This window comes from Dama dama, chromosome 23 (genome assembly GCF_033118175.1).
Source record: "Dama dama isolate Ldn47 chromosome 23, ASM3311817v1, whole genome shotgun sequence".
Classification (NCBI taxonomy): domain Eukaryota; kingdom Metazoa; phylum Chordata; class Mammalia; order Artiodactyla; family Cervidae; genus Dama; species Dama dama.
The window spans coordinates 19,918,991-19,936,929 of record NC_083703.1 but is presented as its reverse complement, the minus strand read 5'-3'; the positions used below and the strand labels follow the sequence as shown (position 1 = coordinate 19,936,929).

At 39.1% G+C, this 17,939-nt stretch overlaps 1 protein-coding gene across 15 annotated transcripts in view; it reads right to left on the bottom strand.

Annotated features, from left to right (window-relative positions):
* PARD3 (par-3 family cell polarity regulator) overlaps positions 1-17,939 on the bottom strand; it is a 557,182-nt gene that overhangs the window by 339,677 nt on the left and 199,566 nt on the right. For all 15 annotated transcript variants that reach the window (XR_009690004.1, XM_061126148.1, XM_061126154.1 and 12 more), the window contains exon 3: positions 5,086-5,266. Coding sequence is in view for 14 of the 15 variants with exons in the window: in XM_061126148.1 (XP_060982131.1) it covers positions 5,086-5,266 (181 nt within the window). In the remaining variant the exon portion in view is untranslated. The remainder of the gene's footprint in view (positions 1-5,085; positions 5,267-17,939) is intronic.

Here is a 17,939-nt window from a genome sequence, read left to right as displayed (position 1 = left end):
CAAAATGCTTCAGCCCAAGGAATCACGGATGGCTTACATTTTATCAGCATTTTAAAACCTAACATTTCTTGTGTTCTGGTGTGGGGGGAACATATATTGGCCTTTTCTTCTTTTTTTAATGGATGAACCGTATGAAAAGGCAAGTTTAAAAATAATTTTGCAACCAAAATTGCCATATGTTGATGTCTGGTTACTTCACTGGAAAATCGACGGATGAAATAAACATATTTGCCACACCAGATACCAACCAAAAAAGCTTTCTTTATGGTATTGAAATGCTGTCTGTGGAACAAGCATCTTGGTCTGCAGACAGTACGCCTGCTGCTGAACTGCTGTCGCCTGACAGCCCGTCTTATCTGCCAAATTGCTCATTAGGCCTGGCAATTTTCACCTGCGCCTCCAGTTTATACTCCAGCAGGGAATAAACATCAGTCTGCTTGCACCATCCTAGGTAGTGAGCTTCCAACACCCCCCTCAGTAACCCAGCCCCCACCCACCAGGAACTCTCCAAACACACTCACCTTGTGTACACACCATTATTTTTAAAATGTCAATTCGGCTTCCAGCTCTTAGAAGCTGGTTTAGTTTAAATGAAGCAAAAGACACACAAAAAAGAGATGATATGCAAAATAAGCCATATATTACAATGCAAAATGGGCTGACCAATAATTTATTTAATTATTCATGCCAAAAAAGAACATAAACAATGTGAATGGAGGGAAGAATGTTCATTTTGGGGAGCATTTCTGAGTACACAGGTGACAAGAGAACAGAGTGGAGGAGCCCTCTCCCAATTGGATATGACCCACTCAGCCTTGATTGTAAGTCTGAAAGGAGAGTGCTCCAATTTATAAATAAACAATAGAGGTACCGTGGCAACCAGAACAAAGAGGCAGTGAGCCTACTCCAGGCTCTCTGCCTTTGCTGCTTCCACTGATGCCTGCCAATGAGCACTCTGACATCCAAAGGCGCACTGATACACAAAAAATAGATACAAAAGAGGTACTTTGTGGGCAAAAAGCACCAAAGATATGAAACAAAATGTCTGAAACCCCATAGAACAACTTTTGATGGAATACTGTTTTTCATTTTGCAGAAGTAAAATATTCACCACCAACCCTGCAATTAGCTAGAAAATTACAATAATTATAGCAATTTTGTATCCCATCTCCAATCCAATTAATAGATATATGACCTTGTCAACATGTAATAATCAGACTGCATCTACAACAAAACTGGATGAGTTTTATAGGCTGAATAGAACTTGCACAGTAAGAAGGTAATTATTTGAAATACTGAGAATGCCATTTGTATGCCATGCTCCACTTCACAAGTTAAAAGGAAATACAATAGGAATATTATTTCTATTTTCAATATATATTTAAATGAAATCTGGAAAATAGTATTCTAATACCAGTTAAAAGGATAGATCTCTAAACCAAAGATCTTAGATCTCCTAGCAAGAGAAAACCAGTCTGTATATTCTTGAGTATGAAAAAAAATTAGAGCTCAAAAAAGAGGCAGGGGGGCTAACTTCATAACACAAGCTTGTATAGCAATTGTTGATGTCTCTGTAAGTTCTAAAAGCCAGGGAGCCAGTAAAATCTTACCAACTAAAGAGCACCACTTCAGCAACATTTTGCCAGAAATGGTATAAACTCACCATAAAATTAAAATAGCTCAGAAAAGTTAAAATGTTAAAAGACAGCCTAATCAGATACTTTGTTTCTCAGAACTTCTACAGCAATTTTATTTCTAGGACTTTTTCCATCACTAGGGCAAATGCCACTGCCAAGGTATCTTGAATCTTTAGTCTGGCTCTTCCAAAGGAAACACTAATTCAGCATTCTGGGGTGAAAAGGAATCCTGCCAGCATTCTAAAGCTAGAGTACCCTCAGAATGTCTGGCCCTATAAACAGCCTTTAGAAAAAATTTTTAAAAAGAAAAAAAATCATTGAGAAAAATAAGACTTGGCCTCAATGATCTGCTCCAGAAATTGTGCCCCTGAGCACAATAAGTCTCTCTAAATCTGGATTTGTGAACATTAAACACAGAGGAAGCTAAGTTATCTATAACAGAACTGTGAGGTTAGGAGAACACAGTTCCAATTTCACTCTATACGAGAGTACTCCACCCCACCCCACCCAAGAAAGGTAATGTGTTCTATCCAGGAAGACACATTCTATATACTTGGGCTCTGTAACTCCTCAAACCTTTAAAACATCCATAAGAACTGAGTCTGCACTCAAGAGATTTCATTATCACCATCCCCTTTCTACAATTTCCCATTAGTCTAGTGTTCATCATGTGTCAGACACTATCAAGAGTTCAAGCATCTCATTTACTCTTCACGGTCCTAGGCCAGCTACCTTGAGATGCAGGAACTGAGGCCGAGCAAGGCCACAGATTGTACTTGATGTGGTTTTGCCTTACTTTTTCTGAACCATGAATACTCTAAACCATGTTCTAGAAGGAGTGTCTGCAGAGTAAGCTCATGTTAAAAGTGTAAAGTACAATAGACTCTCAAACTTATCAAAAGTCTGTTTTCTTAAAAAAAAAAGAACAGGTTATCAGCATCTGGTTATCATTAAATCAAAGTATACCTATCTATGACTGAAGGATGCAGAAACCTGCCAAGAGATGCCAGAACAACAGTTTGAAGTGTTTGCTGTCAAATCATCACATTCCTCATTTGCCACTCCTTAAAATGGCTCTATTGGCCTGAAAACCTCTGGATTTCTCCACTGTGACAGAGGAGATCCAATGACCAGGGCCCACAGCACTTCTGGATGCCCAAATGTCCTGATTTTTTTTAATCAGAAGAGGAAAAGTAAACTTTCGGAGAAAAAGAAAACATTTTCATCTTTTTTCTCACATCACTAGACAATGATACTTCTAGAGTTTTCTTAGCTTCCATCAGCTCCTTATAGAATAAAAGAGATGAGTGAATTAATTCATAGAAAAATCATCACTTTATTTCTTCAAGATAAGTATTGAGGCTTACTTATCTGAAATCCTATATTAACTATGCCTCTAACTGCAGTTGATTATTGCATGACTGAACAGATCTCTACATATTGTTGGTTCCTTTCCTTTCAAACCTGAAAATGAGGAAGATCACTGAACATAAACTCCTTGATAGCAAAGACTTACTAACTCAATTCTAGACTCTGATCACCTAGCACAAAGTCTGGCCAGCACTGACTGACCCTTGTTTTATTTCTGAATGAATAGTATTAATACTATAGAAAATGACTCATATGTATGGAGTAACTTTTACATAGTCACCAAACCTTGTATTTAGTACATGTTTTTAACATGCATTTACCCAATGCCTGCCAAGGACATAAAATCTAAATAACCTTAGCAAATAAAAGTCAGAGCTTCTTGTTCTTAATATTTGTGTATTTTCCCACTGGTGGCTACAAGACAACATATACGCTTCAAATATAGCTTCCTTTTCTCAATAGAAGCAAGGTAAAAGAGATGTTTGGGGTTGAAACAGAGCCAGCCAAATGTGGGTGGTGGCGGTGGTGTAGAAATCTTGTTGAATCGGTGAAGTCAAAAGATACAAACGGATGGGCAGCAAGCCATTCAAATTCTTCCTAACTTAAAGACAGGACTGGCCTTTCTTCCAGCACATATCTAAATTTAAGGTGCATCTTGCTATATAAAACACATGAATAAAAAAACTACAACAATAACACAACAAAAAACTCTGTACTTCATTATATATATTGGTGTAATTACTCACATAAAGACACTGCTTTCCAAACATCAGGTACCTATGAATACTTACACTACTATTTAATTAAAATTTTCTTTAAATTGAAACTAGGCAATCCATTTTTTAAACACATTTGCTCCAAGCAGATAATCATTAAAGCATGGACTTATTGAGTCAGTATATAATAAAAGAAAATGACCTGTGCACACTCTACATATTACTTCATATACCATACATGGTAGACGTATCACATTTTGGATCATCAGATGTGTTAACTATTAAATTGATGTCCTTTCCTTATTCTCCATAGATAGATAGAAATATGGAGATAGTATATAGTAATATATTTATGTATGTGTGTGTGTGTGTGTGTGTGTGTGTGTGTGTATATATACCTATATATCTCCAAGGGACAGTGGAAGCAGAAATAGTTTATAAACATCTAGAAGCAAATTACCAAGATGCTGTAGACTGCTACCAATACAGAAAGTGGGGACAAAGATACATTTTGCAAGAAAAACTGCATATTTTCAAAATTATCTAACTATATTCTATATATTACTCTTATACATTATTCCATATCTCTATGTGAAGATCCACTGAAGATGACCAATAACATCACACAAGATTAAATTTTCTACTTGAAAACTGAAATGTTTCTAAATTAGGTGTGCCTAAAAGATAAGTGATTTCTAATATAAAGTTCTTGAAATAGGTCTTCTTTCTCTTACCAACTGCTCAATAAGATTATACACTTACAAACACTAAATATTATATTTAGCAGACATTCTTCACATTTGTGAGTAAAAGAAGTGAAGGAATGTCAGGAGTGGCTACAGAATTCTTCAAGCTAGTGTACTGGAACTTGGACACTCTGCATCCTAGGATTTCTCCTATAAACCCACTAAGTCTGATATTTTCTTTCCTTGAGATGGTATCTCATATCAGCTCTTCCAGATCCCTGAAGCTAACGCTGGCCCCCTCCAGATAAAGATCCAGAAATGATTATAACCAAGTTGACTATCAACCAAACACGCTCTGCTTTGTTTCAACGGAAGGCTTTTGATTACTTCCATTTGTTCTAGCGTTCAAACAAAACACATAGGAAGAAAAATTCAAGTAATATAACTTTAAATTATCCTTATTGATCTTTAGTGAGCTATTAAAAGTTTACCAGTCCAAAGTAATCTAAGCTCAATCCAAAAATGTAAAGAATCTTACTTATCTCTCTTGCAAAAGACATTTGCCCAGATTCTAAACTTAATCAATTTTAAACAGATAATGAATTCCACTCACAGGAGCATGCCTGAATAACAAAAGTTGGCATCCCTGTAAATGAAGATGAAATATGCACTTACTCGCACGAAGGACTGAAGGGGTGACCTCGATCTCACTTGTTGCTTGGTAAGGCTGGAAGGCTGAGACATTGTTGGTGCCGAGCTCACTGCCGAATATCTCTGGGCTCTGGGTGCCTGTGGAGCTGGCACTGGTGCCATCACCTCCATGATGTGGGTCTTGCTCATCAAACACGGCTACCAGCTAGAAATGACAGGTGAATTTGCAGTTATATACAAAGGCATTTGAAAGGACAACCCCAAACTTACACCATCTTTGGTGTAAATAGTGATATTTACACACCCAGGAATGTTATATTTTAGGAAGAGGAACTTCAGAGAAATAGGCTTGCCCTGGGTTTTGATACTTTTACATTTCTAAGTTGTATCCAAAATTCTACAGGTGGAAAATAATACAATGGTTTTGTATCTCAGAATGCTAAAGGGGATAGAGTGGATTTAAATCTTTTTGTAGATAGTATATCAAGTGGAAAAGAAAATGCATATACCTATACATAAATACATATACATATATATGACATATAGTATACACAGCATAGGGTAATAAGGGGCCCCTCATGTGGGAAGAAGGGGACATGAACTGTCATAAAGCATCTGCTCATGGTGCATAAGAAACACAGGAAGGATAAAAGAAATTAATGAGGCTGGTAGCCTACAGGGAGTTAGAGGGAACAAGGCTGAAAGAAAGAGAATGGGAGCAGGTAATGAGGGTAATGGGTGGTGACACTTTCCTGAACATATTTTTCTGTAACTCCGACTCTTAGAGCCATCAAAACAATTAAAATATTTAAAACAAATAAATAATTGAAATCAACCAAGAGGCAAGGTGGAGGTCTGGAGGCTGGATAATCTAAAATGGAACACAAACAAATAAACCTGTTACAAATGAAAAACACAACCACACAGAAAAGGGTGGGGAAGAAAAGAACTAAATAACTCTGGAAGATTATTTTCACTGTTTAAAGCACATCTAAAGGAAAAAGGACAGGAACAGAAATACTGTATTCAATTAGTAAGTTTGTTTCTCGCAAGCACACGATTTAGAAACCCATGCTACTTCTACTGCTATCGCTACCATCACTACTACCCCCTCTCCTCCTCCCCCTCCTAAACACACACCTCAGGAAAGAACGGGAAGGAGACGTGTGGTGGGCAAGGGCCAAAGTTCTTACAAAGTTCAAAAACAGAAACTAACCGTAGTGTTAGATTTGAATTGGAGGCATCGATGTGAACTCAAGGTTTTCATAAGTAGGTAGGTAGACAGGTACAGATGGATGTATACAGACCACACATGTATGTCCTAGTTCTGTCCACTGAGAGATCCTTGAAGCAATGACATTGCTTCAATGTCAAGTTACTGACTCAAGAACCAATGGATATGAAAGATCAGATCTTAGTTTCTAATACCATTTTCCAATACATGAACTAGAAGTTCATAGAAAAACAGTTAACTACAGGGGCAGGGTAAGAAAAATACATGATGAGCCTGGAACACCTTATGATGTTAAAGAGAACATCTAAGGGAATCAGGGGCCAACCTAAAGGAGCTCTGAATCACCAAAGCCATCTGGGACACTTGTAAACAAATAATGATAGCATTAGATTATAACCCAAGATAAAACTAAACCTCCTTGAGTCCATAATGATATAATCAAATAATCAAAGAAATAAATGATGGAGAATGGACAGCTCTTCCTTACTGGAGCATGCAAATTAATAAACATGGAAAAAATAAAGAGAAATCATCACTAGGCAATCTCCACAGTCAGAACTGTCACAGGCAAGATCTAACAGTGCATGCTAACATTAATGGTGAGAATATGATCAGAGGTGGACATATCTCAGAGTATCTCCCTGTAAGATGCTTTTTAATTAAAAAGAGAAAATAGTATCTTGCAGGGCAGAAACTTGGCAGACAGCATTTTGAAGTAATAAGACGTGTTGACAGCATGTACTCTCTGAAAAATACACCAAGAAGTATACGACGTTACTTCCATGGTACTCCTGCCCAAAACACATAACTTTGGTCTAATTGCGAGGAAACATCAGACAAATCCAAACTAAGGAACATTCCATAAAATAACTCCTATTCTTTAAAAATATCAAGACCAGCAAAGTAAAGGGCTAACCAAACTGTGCACCTTGGAGGAGACTGGGGAGAAATACAAACCACATGCAGTATGAGGTCTCTGCCCAGATCCTGGACTAGGAAACGGGCACTAGTGGAGAAGAGGCAAAATTCAGATGAGGGCTACAGATTAGTTAGTATGTACTCGGTACTGTTCGTTTCCTAACTTTGATAACTATACTATAGTTATGTCAGATGTTAACATTACGGATAGGTGAAGAGTACATGAAAACCCTCTGTACTATTTTTGTAACTTTTCTGAAAATTGAAAATTTTCGTAATACAGTATTACCAAGTACTGTATAAATTCACTCTATTTAAACTCACTCTATTTCTTCTTACAACTAAACAGTGGCAGCACTACTTTAAAATCTCAAAGAGGAAAAAAAAAAGTTCTATGGCACAGAACACCTTGGCCGTTCACCCTCCAATCCCATGCCTAGAAAACTCAGCTTAGCCTTCCAAGGAAAGAAGAGACTGGACCACACCCCACAAGAATCAAGCCTTCAGCTTCCAACCTAAGTCTTTTCAACTCCTTTTAGTTAACAGACTGAAAGAAGAATTCACAGATGATGAAAAGTTTTTATAATTACAGTTTGAATTAATTCTATTTACATCTATCAATTCATAAGACAAAAAAGAAAACCACCATAAGGTCATAGAGATATGTAGACAAACAGGAAGCTCAGAATCCTGCTGTGGCATCTTATATAATTAGCTGATTAAACAATCTGAAGGAAGGCTAACTGGTAAGAAGAAATTAAAGTCGGATGAGGAGTTGGGCCACTCAACCTTATAATTAGCAACATCAGTGGGAAAAGAAATCCTTAGCAATTGTAAAAAATGGAAAGGTATTTATATGTATACACTAGTTTTCACAAATGGTATATATATGTACACAGTATCAACCTGTTTATCTCACAAGAATCTCCTCTGATTAATAATAGACATTCTACAGATCAGGGTCAGCAAACATTTTTCTAAAAATGTACAGAGACTATTTTTGGAGCCATGCAAGTCAGATAGTCCCTGTCACACTATTCTACTTTGCATTGTATCATGAAAATAGCCATTCACAATATATAAATAAATGACAGTGACTATGTTTAAACAAAACTTTACTTACAAAGCAGATAATGAGCCAAACTTAACCCATGGGCCATAAATTGATGATCCTGCACGAGACTGCTCATCCCTTTAGTAACATCCAATTTAAAAATTTCCGTGTGAGAAATAAAACTAAAAGTCAAGGTTCCTTGGTAATCCTGCTAAGCTAAGAATATTCATTTCAAGCTCTTCATCAGGATTTTGAATTTCTGTACTTGATTTTAATTTTATCAGACTTCTTACAAGGTGTGTGGCTTCATATGCATTTTGAAGATATTAAGTTTTGACATTTTGGCACTTAATTGGAAGCAAATGAAATTCAAGTTTTGTTATTAACTTTTCACAATGATGTGTTCTCCTAAGAATAAAGTCCTTTTTGCAAACGGAAAATGGAGATTGAAAATTACAAAGAACGAGTCTTTAAATGCCACACATGATGGAAGAACTTATACACATATATTAGTTTCAATAATTATCTCCAGCATTTTTAGAAAACACAAGTATTATGAAATCTGGACTGTGTCATGAACAAATGCTGTTTGAATTTCAATGGCAGAATCACAGTTGGTGATTTGCAATATGCCAAAAACATACAATTCTACAGCTTTCTTTTAAACTGAAATTTAAGTGCCAGGTGCAGATATAAAGCAATTTTGTGTTAAATTGGGAAGGATATATAATTTTAGAAAATCTACTCTACAAGAATACACAGTAGCACAGCAAAAGAAGCAAGACCTTCACAGAAACATCACATATTAAAAAACTCTATCGTGCCTTTCAAAAAATAAAGGAGACGTCTTGCTCTTCAATTTGTGAAACGTGACTCAAGCCCATATTTTAACAGATGGAATCTTCACTGCTGCCCATGAAGTAGACTGTTTTTGAAAGTTCATTTTTAATTTCGACAGTTATTATTTCATCACTCTTGTGATCCATTCACCCAAAAAGTATCCACAAGAAAAGACAGGCAGAATTTAGGATAACAGCCATACTGAAAGTGAAAGTGGCAGGTACTCGATCATATCCGATTCCTTGCGACCCTGTGGACTGTAGCCCAATGGGCTCCTCTATCCATGGAAACACCTAAGATGATCCACCTGTAAATAAAATTCCAAACTTGGCCACACATTTCCACCTCCCTTGGAACAAGTCATTTCAGCTGCCTGAGACACCAGAACATTCCAGCAGAAAACCCATTTCTTAAATATCACATGCAAATGCATATGTAAACCACTAGAGGATCGAGGGTGGCCTCTTTTATGAATAAAAAACTGCATGGAACAAAGTGGCTAAGGGCATAGATTCACAACCAAAGAGAACTACAATCAAAACCAGCTCTAACCTTACTTCTGAGATGGGTGTTGCCCCAATCCACTGGCCTCTCTGCCATCCCTAAGCCTTACACCTCCTCATCTCAAAAGAGGATGGTGGTGAGGTTGGCAGAATAATGCTCACGACTGTCCACCCAAGTCCTCAGAATCTGTGGAAACTGTGCTTCCACAGCGAATGGGACTTGAAGATGGATTCAGATTAACGACCTTCAAACAGGGAGACTGTCCAGCGGGCCCCACAAGTCTGGATAAATGGAGACTCTTTCCCAGCTGTGGTCAGAGAGAAATGTGTCTACATAGCACACTGCTGGCTTTAAGGAAGGCGGGGGTCTCTGGAAGGTAAGGAGGTGAATTCTCCCCTCGGGCCTGCAGGAGAGAATGAAGCTCTGCTCACACCTTGGTTTTACCTACGTCAGACTCCTACCCTACAGAACTATCAATTTAAAACTGTGCGATGCAGCTGGAAAGCCTGTGTGCCACAACTACTGAGCAAACATGCCACAACTAGAGAGTCTGAGCGCCACAACGAAGACTCAATGCAGCCAAATAAATGCTATTCAAAAACGATGATAGATATTAATAAATGTGTGGTGCTTTAAACCACTAGTCTATGGGAATTTGCTGTGGCAGCAACAGAAAACTACTTGAAGCCCTGGCCTCTCCTCCTGGACTTGGGACACATAAGAGAGAAGGCACATCAGCTTCCAGAACACAAGTGCACCCTCACTGTTACGTAAAATTAAAGCGATCGTGGGGGTTGATAAACACAGACTTCTGGAATTTTGAGGATCAGTTCCAAGAGTAACTGGAGGCTGAGGCAAAGTTCTTGGACACCAATAATAAGAGGGGAAAACAACAGGAAAAGGAAAGGAGAAGGCTTGCTGGAAAAATTCAGCATCGCAATAACAACAGAGTGAAGTTCTTCTGCAGATGCTCTGCAACCTGCCTAAACCCCTCACAGAAACACGGAGCAGCTTTCTACATTTTGTTTCAGGGAAAAGAAAACTGAGGCTCAGAAAGATTCATATGACTAGAGTTTAGCTGGTAGTATACGATGAATCTGAAATTGGAAGTTCAAATCTATCTAACTTTAAAGATACTATTTTCTCCCCACCTCGACACCCTGGAGCATCTGAAAAATCAACAGCATGGCCTGCAGGGAATCTCCAGGCTATGAGCACCTGCAAGTCTTGGAATTGAATTCTGTTCATTCAGGATAAATCACAGATAATATTCCACCTTACCAAGTTCACATTATTTTGATACTACTATGTGAAAGTTTCTGAACATACTTGAGGGTAACCATGCTAAAGATATTGTCACTCAGTTTTAATCAGAAAAGCCTTTTATTTATTTGGGAGTTGGGGGTGGCATGTGGGATCCTAGTTCCCCAACCCAGGGATCAAACCTAGTCTTCATCACTGGAGCCCCAGGGAAGTCCCAGAAGAATTTTTTTTTTTTTTTTAAAGAATCAAAAGATCTTGTGGATTCCATCTTCATACAGGAAATGGCAGGGGACTTAAGCAGCTGTCTAAGTGAAGTCACCAAGACTCTAGGCCTAGGTTCCACACACCCTCCAAAGCTGTTTTACTGCCCTAGCCTTTAAGTAACCCACCTGTCTCTGTTGATTTCTTCATGTACAGTCTGCATATATCCAGAAAAAGTTGATTATTATGGGTTTCATGAATGCCTTTAGCATGTTCAACATTAATGTATTGAATTGTTTGACTTTGAAATAAAGACCTATAACTCTTTAGAAAGGCATCATATTTCTGGCCCTGGAAAAGGTCCAAAGCATATGGAAAAATACTAAAAATGACAAGGAACTTGAAGATGCCTTCAAGACCCTTTCTTCACCTAAGAAATATGAGTAAACCAGATTTCACTGAATCACTTGGTCTACAGTATCAAAACAAAATCACCAATCACCAAAAAAGAGTGACTGTGCTTCTGGTGGGGAACTTTGTTTGACACATTTTTCAATATTCTTCCTAACAGGAGACCATGGTGATGATGCTTTTGAAACCCAAAGTAATGATGACATCATGTAAAATAACATCTCTCTGAACAATGTCAGGGAGGTTTCATGGGTAAATGTGCCTATAAAGAACAAATGCAACAGAGAGAAGATGCATTACAAAGGTGGGAGCTGTAGCACAGTGTAGCATTTCCAAAAAATAACAATGAAAATCAAGTAGTTGGAGATACATGTATTTCATGACAAAAGTGAGGCTGTTCTGTAACATACTAAACTACCACTATTCCAAAAATTACTTTTCCTTCCCCTAGGCCAATTTGAGTTTCTATAGCTAAGATCACATGTATCAATACCTTTACTTTTTTCCCCCCTTGTCTTTTGACTCAAGGCGGCACTTTTAAAAACAAGGTTAAGTAGATCAAGTATTTAGGTTCTGGATTTTGCTTTATCCATTCCTTAAAAAAAAAAAAAAAAATTCCATATACAGTTGTTTCCCATAAAGCACACTTGGTAACTGGTGGCACACAAATAAAAGAAAAGAAAAACTAGAGAAGTCCCTGGTGGCCCAGTGGTTAGGACCCCGTGCTTTTCACTGCCATGGGCCCAGGTTCAATCCCTGGTTCAACAACTAAAATCCTGCAAGCCATGCAGCACAGCCAAAAAACCAAATGAAAGCTAAGAGACACTAGCAGATTATGTTATCTACTCACAAAAAGGGAAACTAATGAGAAAAATATTCAACAGTGCCATTTCAAACAATATACCACATTGGGGGGTAAGATATTCCCCTTGCTACCTGAGCAACCAAGGAGACCAACATGATCAGACGTTCCCACCTGTCGATGATCAAAGTCACTGTCCCACAAGAGCTAACTAACAGCATCCTTTAAGAAGGTACCATTTCTTGGTCACAGATGCCTAATAAATACGTTATGCTTCAGCTGGAAGTCACAGTGAAATATATGTTCACCTACGACACTCCCCAGCTTACATTTTAGAACTGGGGTTTAATTCTGCTGTCCCTCAGGGTGACACACTCCGTCACCCACTGAGCCTTCAGACTAATTAGATTCCCAATCTGAGTTATGCTCAACTAACAGCCTTGAGTTTGTCAACCGCAAACCACAATGAACATATGCAAATACTGTAGCCACGAGCTGGCTGACCCACTTGTCAGACAATGCAAACTTCTCCCCCACCCATGCCCATCCCCAAGAGCCACTGTTCTATTTGTACCCATCCATGAGGTTACAACTACATTACACTATTGTTGAAGTGTTAATAAAAAGCAAGACTGCACAGTAAGACAGAACAAAGTAATCCTGAAACTGGCTAATCAAACGTATATAGGTTGACTCCAAATTGGAGGAGGTGGCATTTGTTGTGACTTTACAACACATGCAGGTTTCCCTTGAAGAGATGATGGTAAAATTGGGAAAGAATCATATGAACCTCAGATCAAATGTAATGATGTAATAACAAATTATTACATAGACATGACAAAAACAAAAACAAAAACACCCATTAAATCAATTCATAAGCTTTCTAATGACCGAATTCCTTTTAAAGACGGGGCAACACTAAATCCTTAGCCATTCTCTGAGCCTTACTTGCTCTCATGGTTCATTAAAAACTTAAATAGAGCTACTGTTTTTACTGGTCGAGTAAGCAAAACATTAGTAAAAGAATATATTTGCACCAATGGTGTTTTATAATAGTAATGCTGATAAAAGCTGACTAATGGCAAACAGAGAATCTCAAGTTTGCCACTGAAAAACTTTAAATGTTATGTATGCAAGATTAATTCTCTGCTTCATCAGCATTTCAAGAATTAAGTGTATCTTGTCTGATGCAAAAAAAAAAAAAAAGACACCACCAACAAAAAATGAATGACCAAAACAAAAAAGCCCAAAGCTTAGAAAAGAACTCTAAATGCCATAAGCACACTGAAGGCTTAGCAATTTTTCCTCCTGGCTAAGCTAGGAACAGCAAAGAGTGGGAGTCCTTGACCTCAATCTGTCTTCACCTCCAGCTCCAGAGCTTACGATTTGAGAGACAGCAGGTCCTCATCCATGGGTACTCCCCTGCCACCTTGCCGCTCTTCCAACCTTCTCACATACATCTCTCCAAAAATCAGCAAGATATGGAGACAGGATTCAACCACAAGTTGTTTTAATCTGTACACAATTTAGCTTGACAATCAATAAGGGTTACATATTGACTCAGGAACAGCTACATCAACAAATCACAAATTAGAGATTCCACCAAGATTGACACCTTCCTGAATGCCATGGTCTGGGGGTTAGGGATCTAAATTTTAAAATATGTATGTTATTAACCAAAAACCCAACATCACACAGGAAACAGACAGACACAATGGCAAGCCAAAATCATATGCACACATAGAAAAGACACACAGAGAGAGCCTTTCCATCAATACCTTACTCTGAACTGTGATTTCAAGGTTCACTACCAAAACCCACAGCCCCAACCATGCCACCTGAGCTTTGAGGAGTAAGTATGAATGAGTGACACCTCTCTTCTTTGTCTCACAAAGATGTGTCATTTCTGGGGCGCCAGACTCAACTCTCCCCAAACCCCAACACACGGACCTAAAGGATGACAGCTGCAATGGGACTGCTCGGCTCAGAAACACAGCACCACAGTCACCACCAGGCAGGACCTCTGGGTTGTGAGAGGCAAGAGCTCGTCCTGCCAGCCTGCACTTCTGAACTTCCGCCTCCACTTGGAGAGTCTGCAGAAGCCGAGTTGAGGCCTCCGTCAGGAAGGCCCTCTAGTCTTTTTACCTCCTCAGCCAGCCAGGTAAATTCAGCCAGTGCCTCTTCCACTGGCCTGAAAGCCTTGTCTCCATATGCCCTCACCACCCCCGCACCTAGCATGAGAAACATCTACATAAGAAGGAAGCAGGAGTGCATTTAAGCTTCAAGTCACAAGCGCAGCCTCCCACCAACCTGTGCCCTGACTCTGTGCCCGACGGAGTGCAGATCAGGTGATTCCAGGCTTCCAGGAGAAACCCACCCGATTCATCAAAATAACCACCTAACAGAACAATGCATTCACATCCTCTCCCTAATCACCCATCGCTGATCCCACTGTTGAATATATGACTCATCACTAAAATTCCTTGCCAGTCAAATCCAGGGAGCCATAGTACTTTCATTTTTTTTGGCAATCAGCAAAGGAAAATTTCCTATCCTAAAATAGAAATTTAAAGGATCGCTTCCTTAGTTCTAAATTTTACAGATTATGTTTAAAATTAAAAGCACGAGAAATGAAAACTTGGCTCTGGCTCCAGCAAGGCATCAGTACTGAGGAGTCAAGCAGAAAGCCTCTCAGTACGCTAGTCCTAGAGGTGGTGCAATAAAGGTAAAAGCCATCATCCCCAGCATTTACAGACGAGATCACACTTCCAACTAAAGGAAGCAGCCTGTTTCCAAGGCAACTTGCCATTTGTATAGGGGACTTACTCAGGGTTAGTAATCCCTTAACTGCTGACTTCACAATTTGAACCAGACTCCCACTGATAGCTTAGCTTCCAACTGAAAAGCATCATCAGAAATAAAGAGAGTTTAACTGCTTTAACAGACAGCAATTCGGAAGATTCTCCGGCATTGACTTTGAGGAGCAGCAGGGGACACAGGAGAAAAAAGGTGACTCAGAAAAGCACAGTAGAAGAACTGGGAGTCACTGCTTCTTGGCGATTTCTTTCCCACTGAAAACACATCAAACCCATCACTTCTGCTCCCTCCTAGCTCTGAATGAAAGTTGGGTTTATGCTGATACGTAACAGAGTCAGTCTTCATTCTGACAACCACAAGCCAATATTAGCAAAAGATCAGAGTTCAACAAATTTGTTTTGTAAAATATAACTCTAATGTTACATTACAAAATGCCTTTCAGATTAATCTGCATGCAAAAAGACAAAGTGTGATTTTTAAATATCCAGCCAGAGGCAGAGATGAAAAACTTCAAACATGTTCTGACTCCTTTTTGCCACACTCATTATCTCACCACCTTCCACAAAGAAGAGAGAACGTGTCCTTGACATTATCCCAAATTATCTTCAGTATGCAACACAATGCTGATTAAATTAGGCTCATTTTAATCAGCTGGCAGGTTTATTCAAAAAGTAACTAAATAATAAAATTCTTTATAACAACTCTTCATTAGTATAACTTGCTTAATACTGTTTTTTTTTTAAAAAAATGAACACAGAATAAATACTAATTGTGTGTCAATCCTTTCTGCCCCATATTTGACAGATGAAAAGAAATACCTTAGAAGTTAAACATATCCCCCAATCCGCAAATCGCTTTAATACTAAAACTGCACAAAAATCTTTTGAAATCCAGTGCCACCTAATGGATTTAGACAAGCACAAAGAGTTTGGAAAGCTTAACTTTCAGGAGAATGTATTTTAAAGATAGCCAAACTTTCTGCTTCCATTTACATCTCACAAAAAACTTCCCCACAGCAGACCTGGAACAGGGACTCGAGTCAAGGTCACCCCATCATGTGCAGTGTCCTCCACTCATTTCAATAGGGCGAGATTGCCTGTCTTAGATGGGTTTCCCGTGATGGGTGAGGCTCACAGAGATGACCCCCAGCTGGAGGACCCAGACAGCTCCTCCTCACTCTTGTCTCTGCACTGCACAGGACTGTCTCGTGTGTTATTTAATTCTGACCAACTGCTCGGAAGTTCCTGCAGGTTACAAGTACTCAACAAATGTCAGCTACCCTGATGATTTGAGAGAGAGAATATCAAGAGATTGAGGCAATCAAGGGAGGGAGATGAAGGGCTGCCACAAGGCAATTCTGAATGCACAGCAGTGTGATCTACATTTATTCTGCAGGTTTGGAGGAGTTTGGAGAAAGGACTGGAAGGGTAAACACACACAGCTCGTTAGCCCAATAATGAAGAAGTCAGGAGAGGTTAGACTCATGGGAAAGCAGTGGCATGAAAAGATAATTAAATAATTATAAAAATACAGAATTAAGACTTAGTTAAAAGGCTTTGGTACTTGGTAGATGGGCGCCACTATGGAGGACAGGACTGAACCTGAGATGTCTAGGTTTGTGCCTTGGGTCAGGGGGCAAGGACAATGACAAAGACGTTTGAGGCAAAAGATGATGCCTTCAGTTGAGGTATCCCCTGGATTCAGTTCCCAGTAGACACCTGGAGATGGGGTTCCAGGATGGGAAGGGGAGTTCAAGGTTAAAGATATGGAACTGGCGATGTCATCAGTGGATGGTGGGTGAAACCAGGAGTTTAGTTAAGGTCCCAATCTGGATGTGGAACACGTAGGGAACTCCAAACCAAACCAGCACAAAGCTGAGATGGCAGGCTTCTCTTCTCTTCCTCCAATTTCACTTCGGAAGAAATTTAAGAATTGACTAGGGAATAGAAGTAAACTCAAGGAAACATGGTTTTGCAGAAGCCAGAAAGAGAAGAGTAGCATGGAGTCATGATCAATATTACTGAAATACCACGAGGAGGCACATTAACACTTTCTCGAGGAAGGTGACATCAATATATATTTTCAACAAGTGGGACCTAAAGTTACTGTAACACTCGTGCTAAAATAATTTTACTGATGGGGGATGAATAATAAAAGAATAGGAAAAAGCTAAATTTTTAGTCCACTGATAGACGCTCAGATATTTGTTCAAATAACACTAAGTAGGTAATTCATCTTCATAATATGCTTGTCTCAACAAATGAGGATTCTATAAACAGCTCTTGGTTTTTTGTGAAAGGGTCTATTTCTTTAACCTCTGTGTCCCACCCTGCTCCTGTCTGAAAGATGCTGCAATAAATACATGATGAATTAATGTCATGTTGCATGATTTTGCAACCCCTTTAACAAGTGTAGGCAAGCTAATGCCAGCAGCTGAGTCACTGCAAGTCCTCTGGGCCCCATGCCCTGACCTCACCCCTCTGCTCACACACCCAGAAAACCACAGCCTGCAAGAGGAGAGAAGTGAGCACTGCGGCATGTACCTCAGTCCAAGGAATCAGACCAATTGCCCACGTTACCGTCCTACTTTTCAACACCCTAACATCCAGATCTCATCATTCTCAGAAGCTAGAAGTATGTTTTAATTAGACTGAGTCTAGAATCCCAGGAAACAGTAGACTAATGCAAAACAAGGGGTCTTGCATGTTCCTGGAGCCCCTGACCCTCCAGCTGCTATTTCTGCCTTTCCTATAAGAAGGATCACAATGCATTGCTGATTATACAATGCTATCCCAGATCATAAGGCTAAAGCTCATCACATGCTTCACTTTATT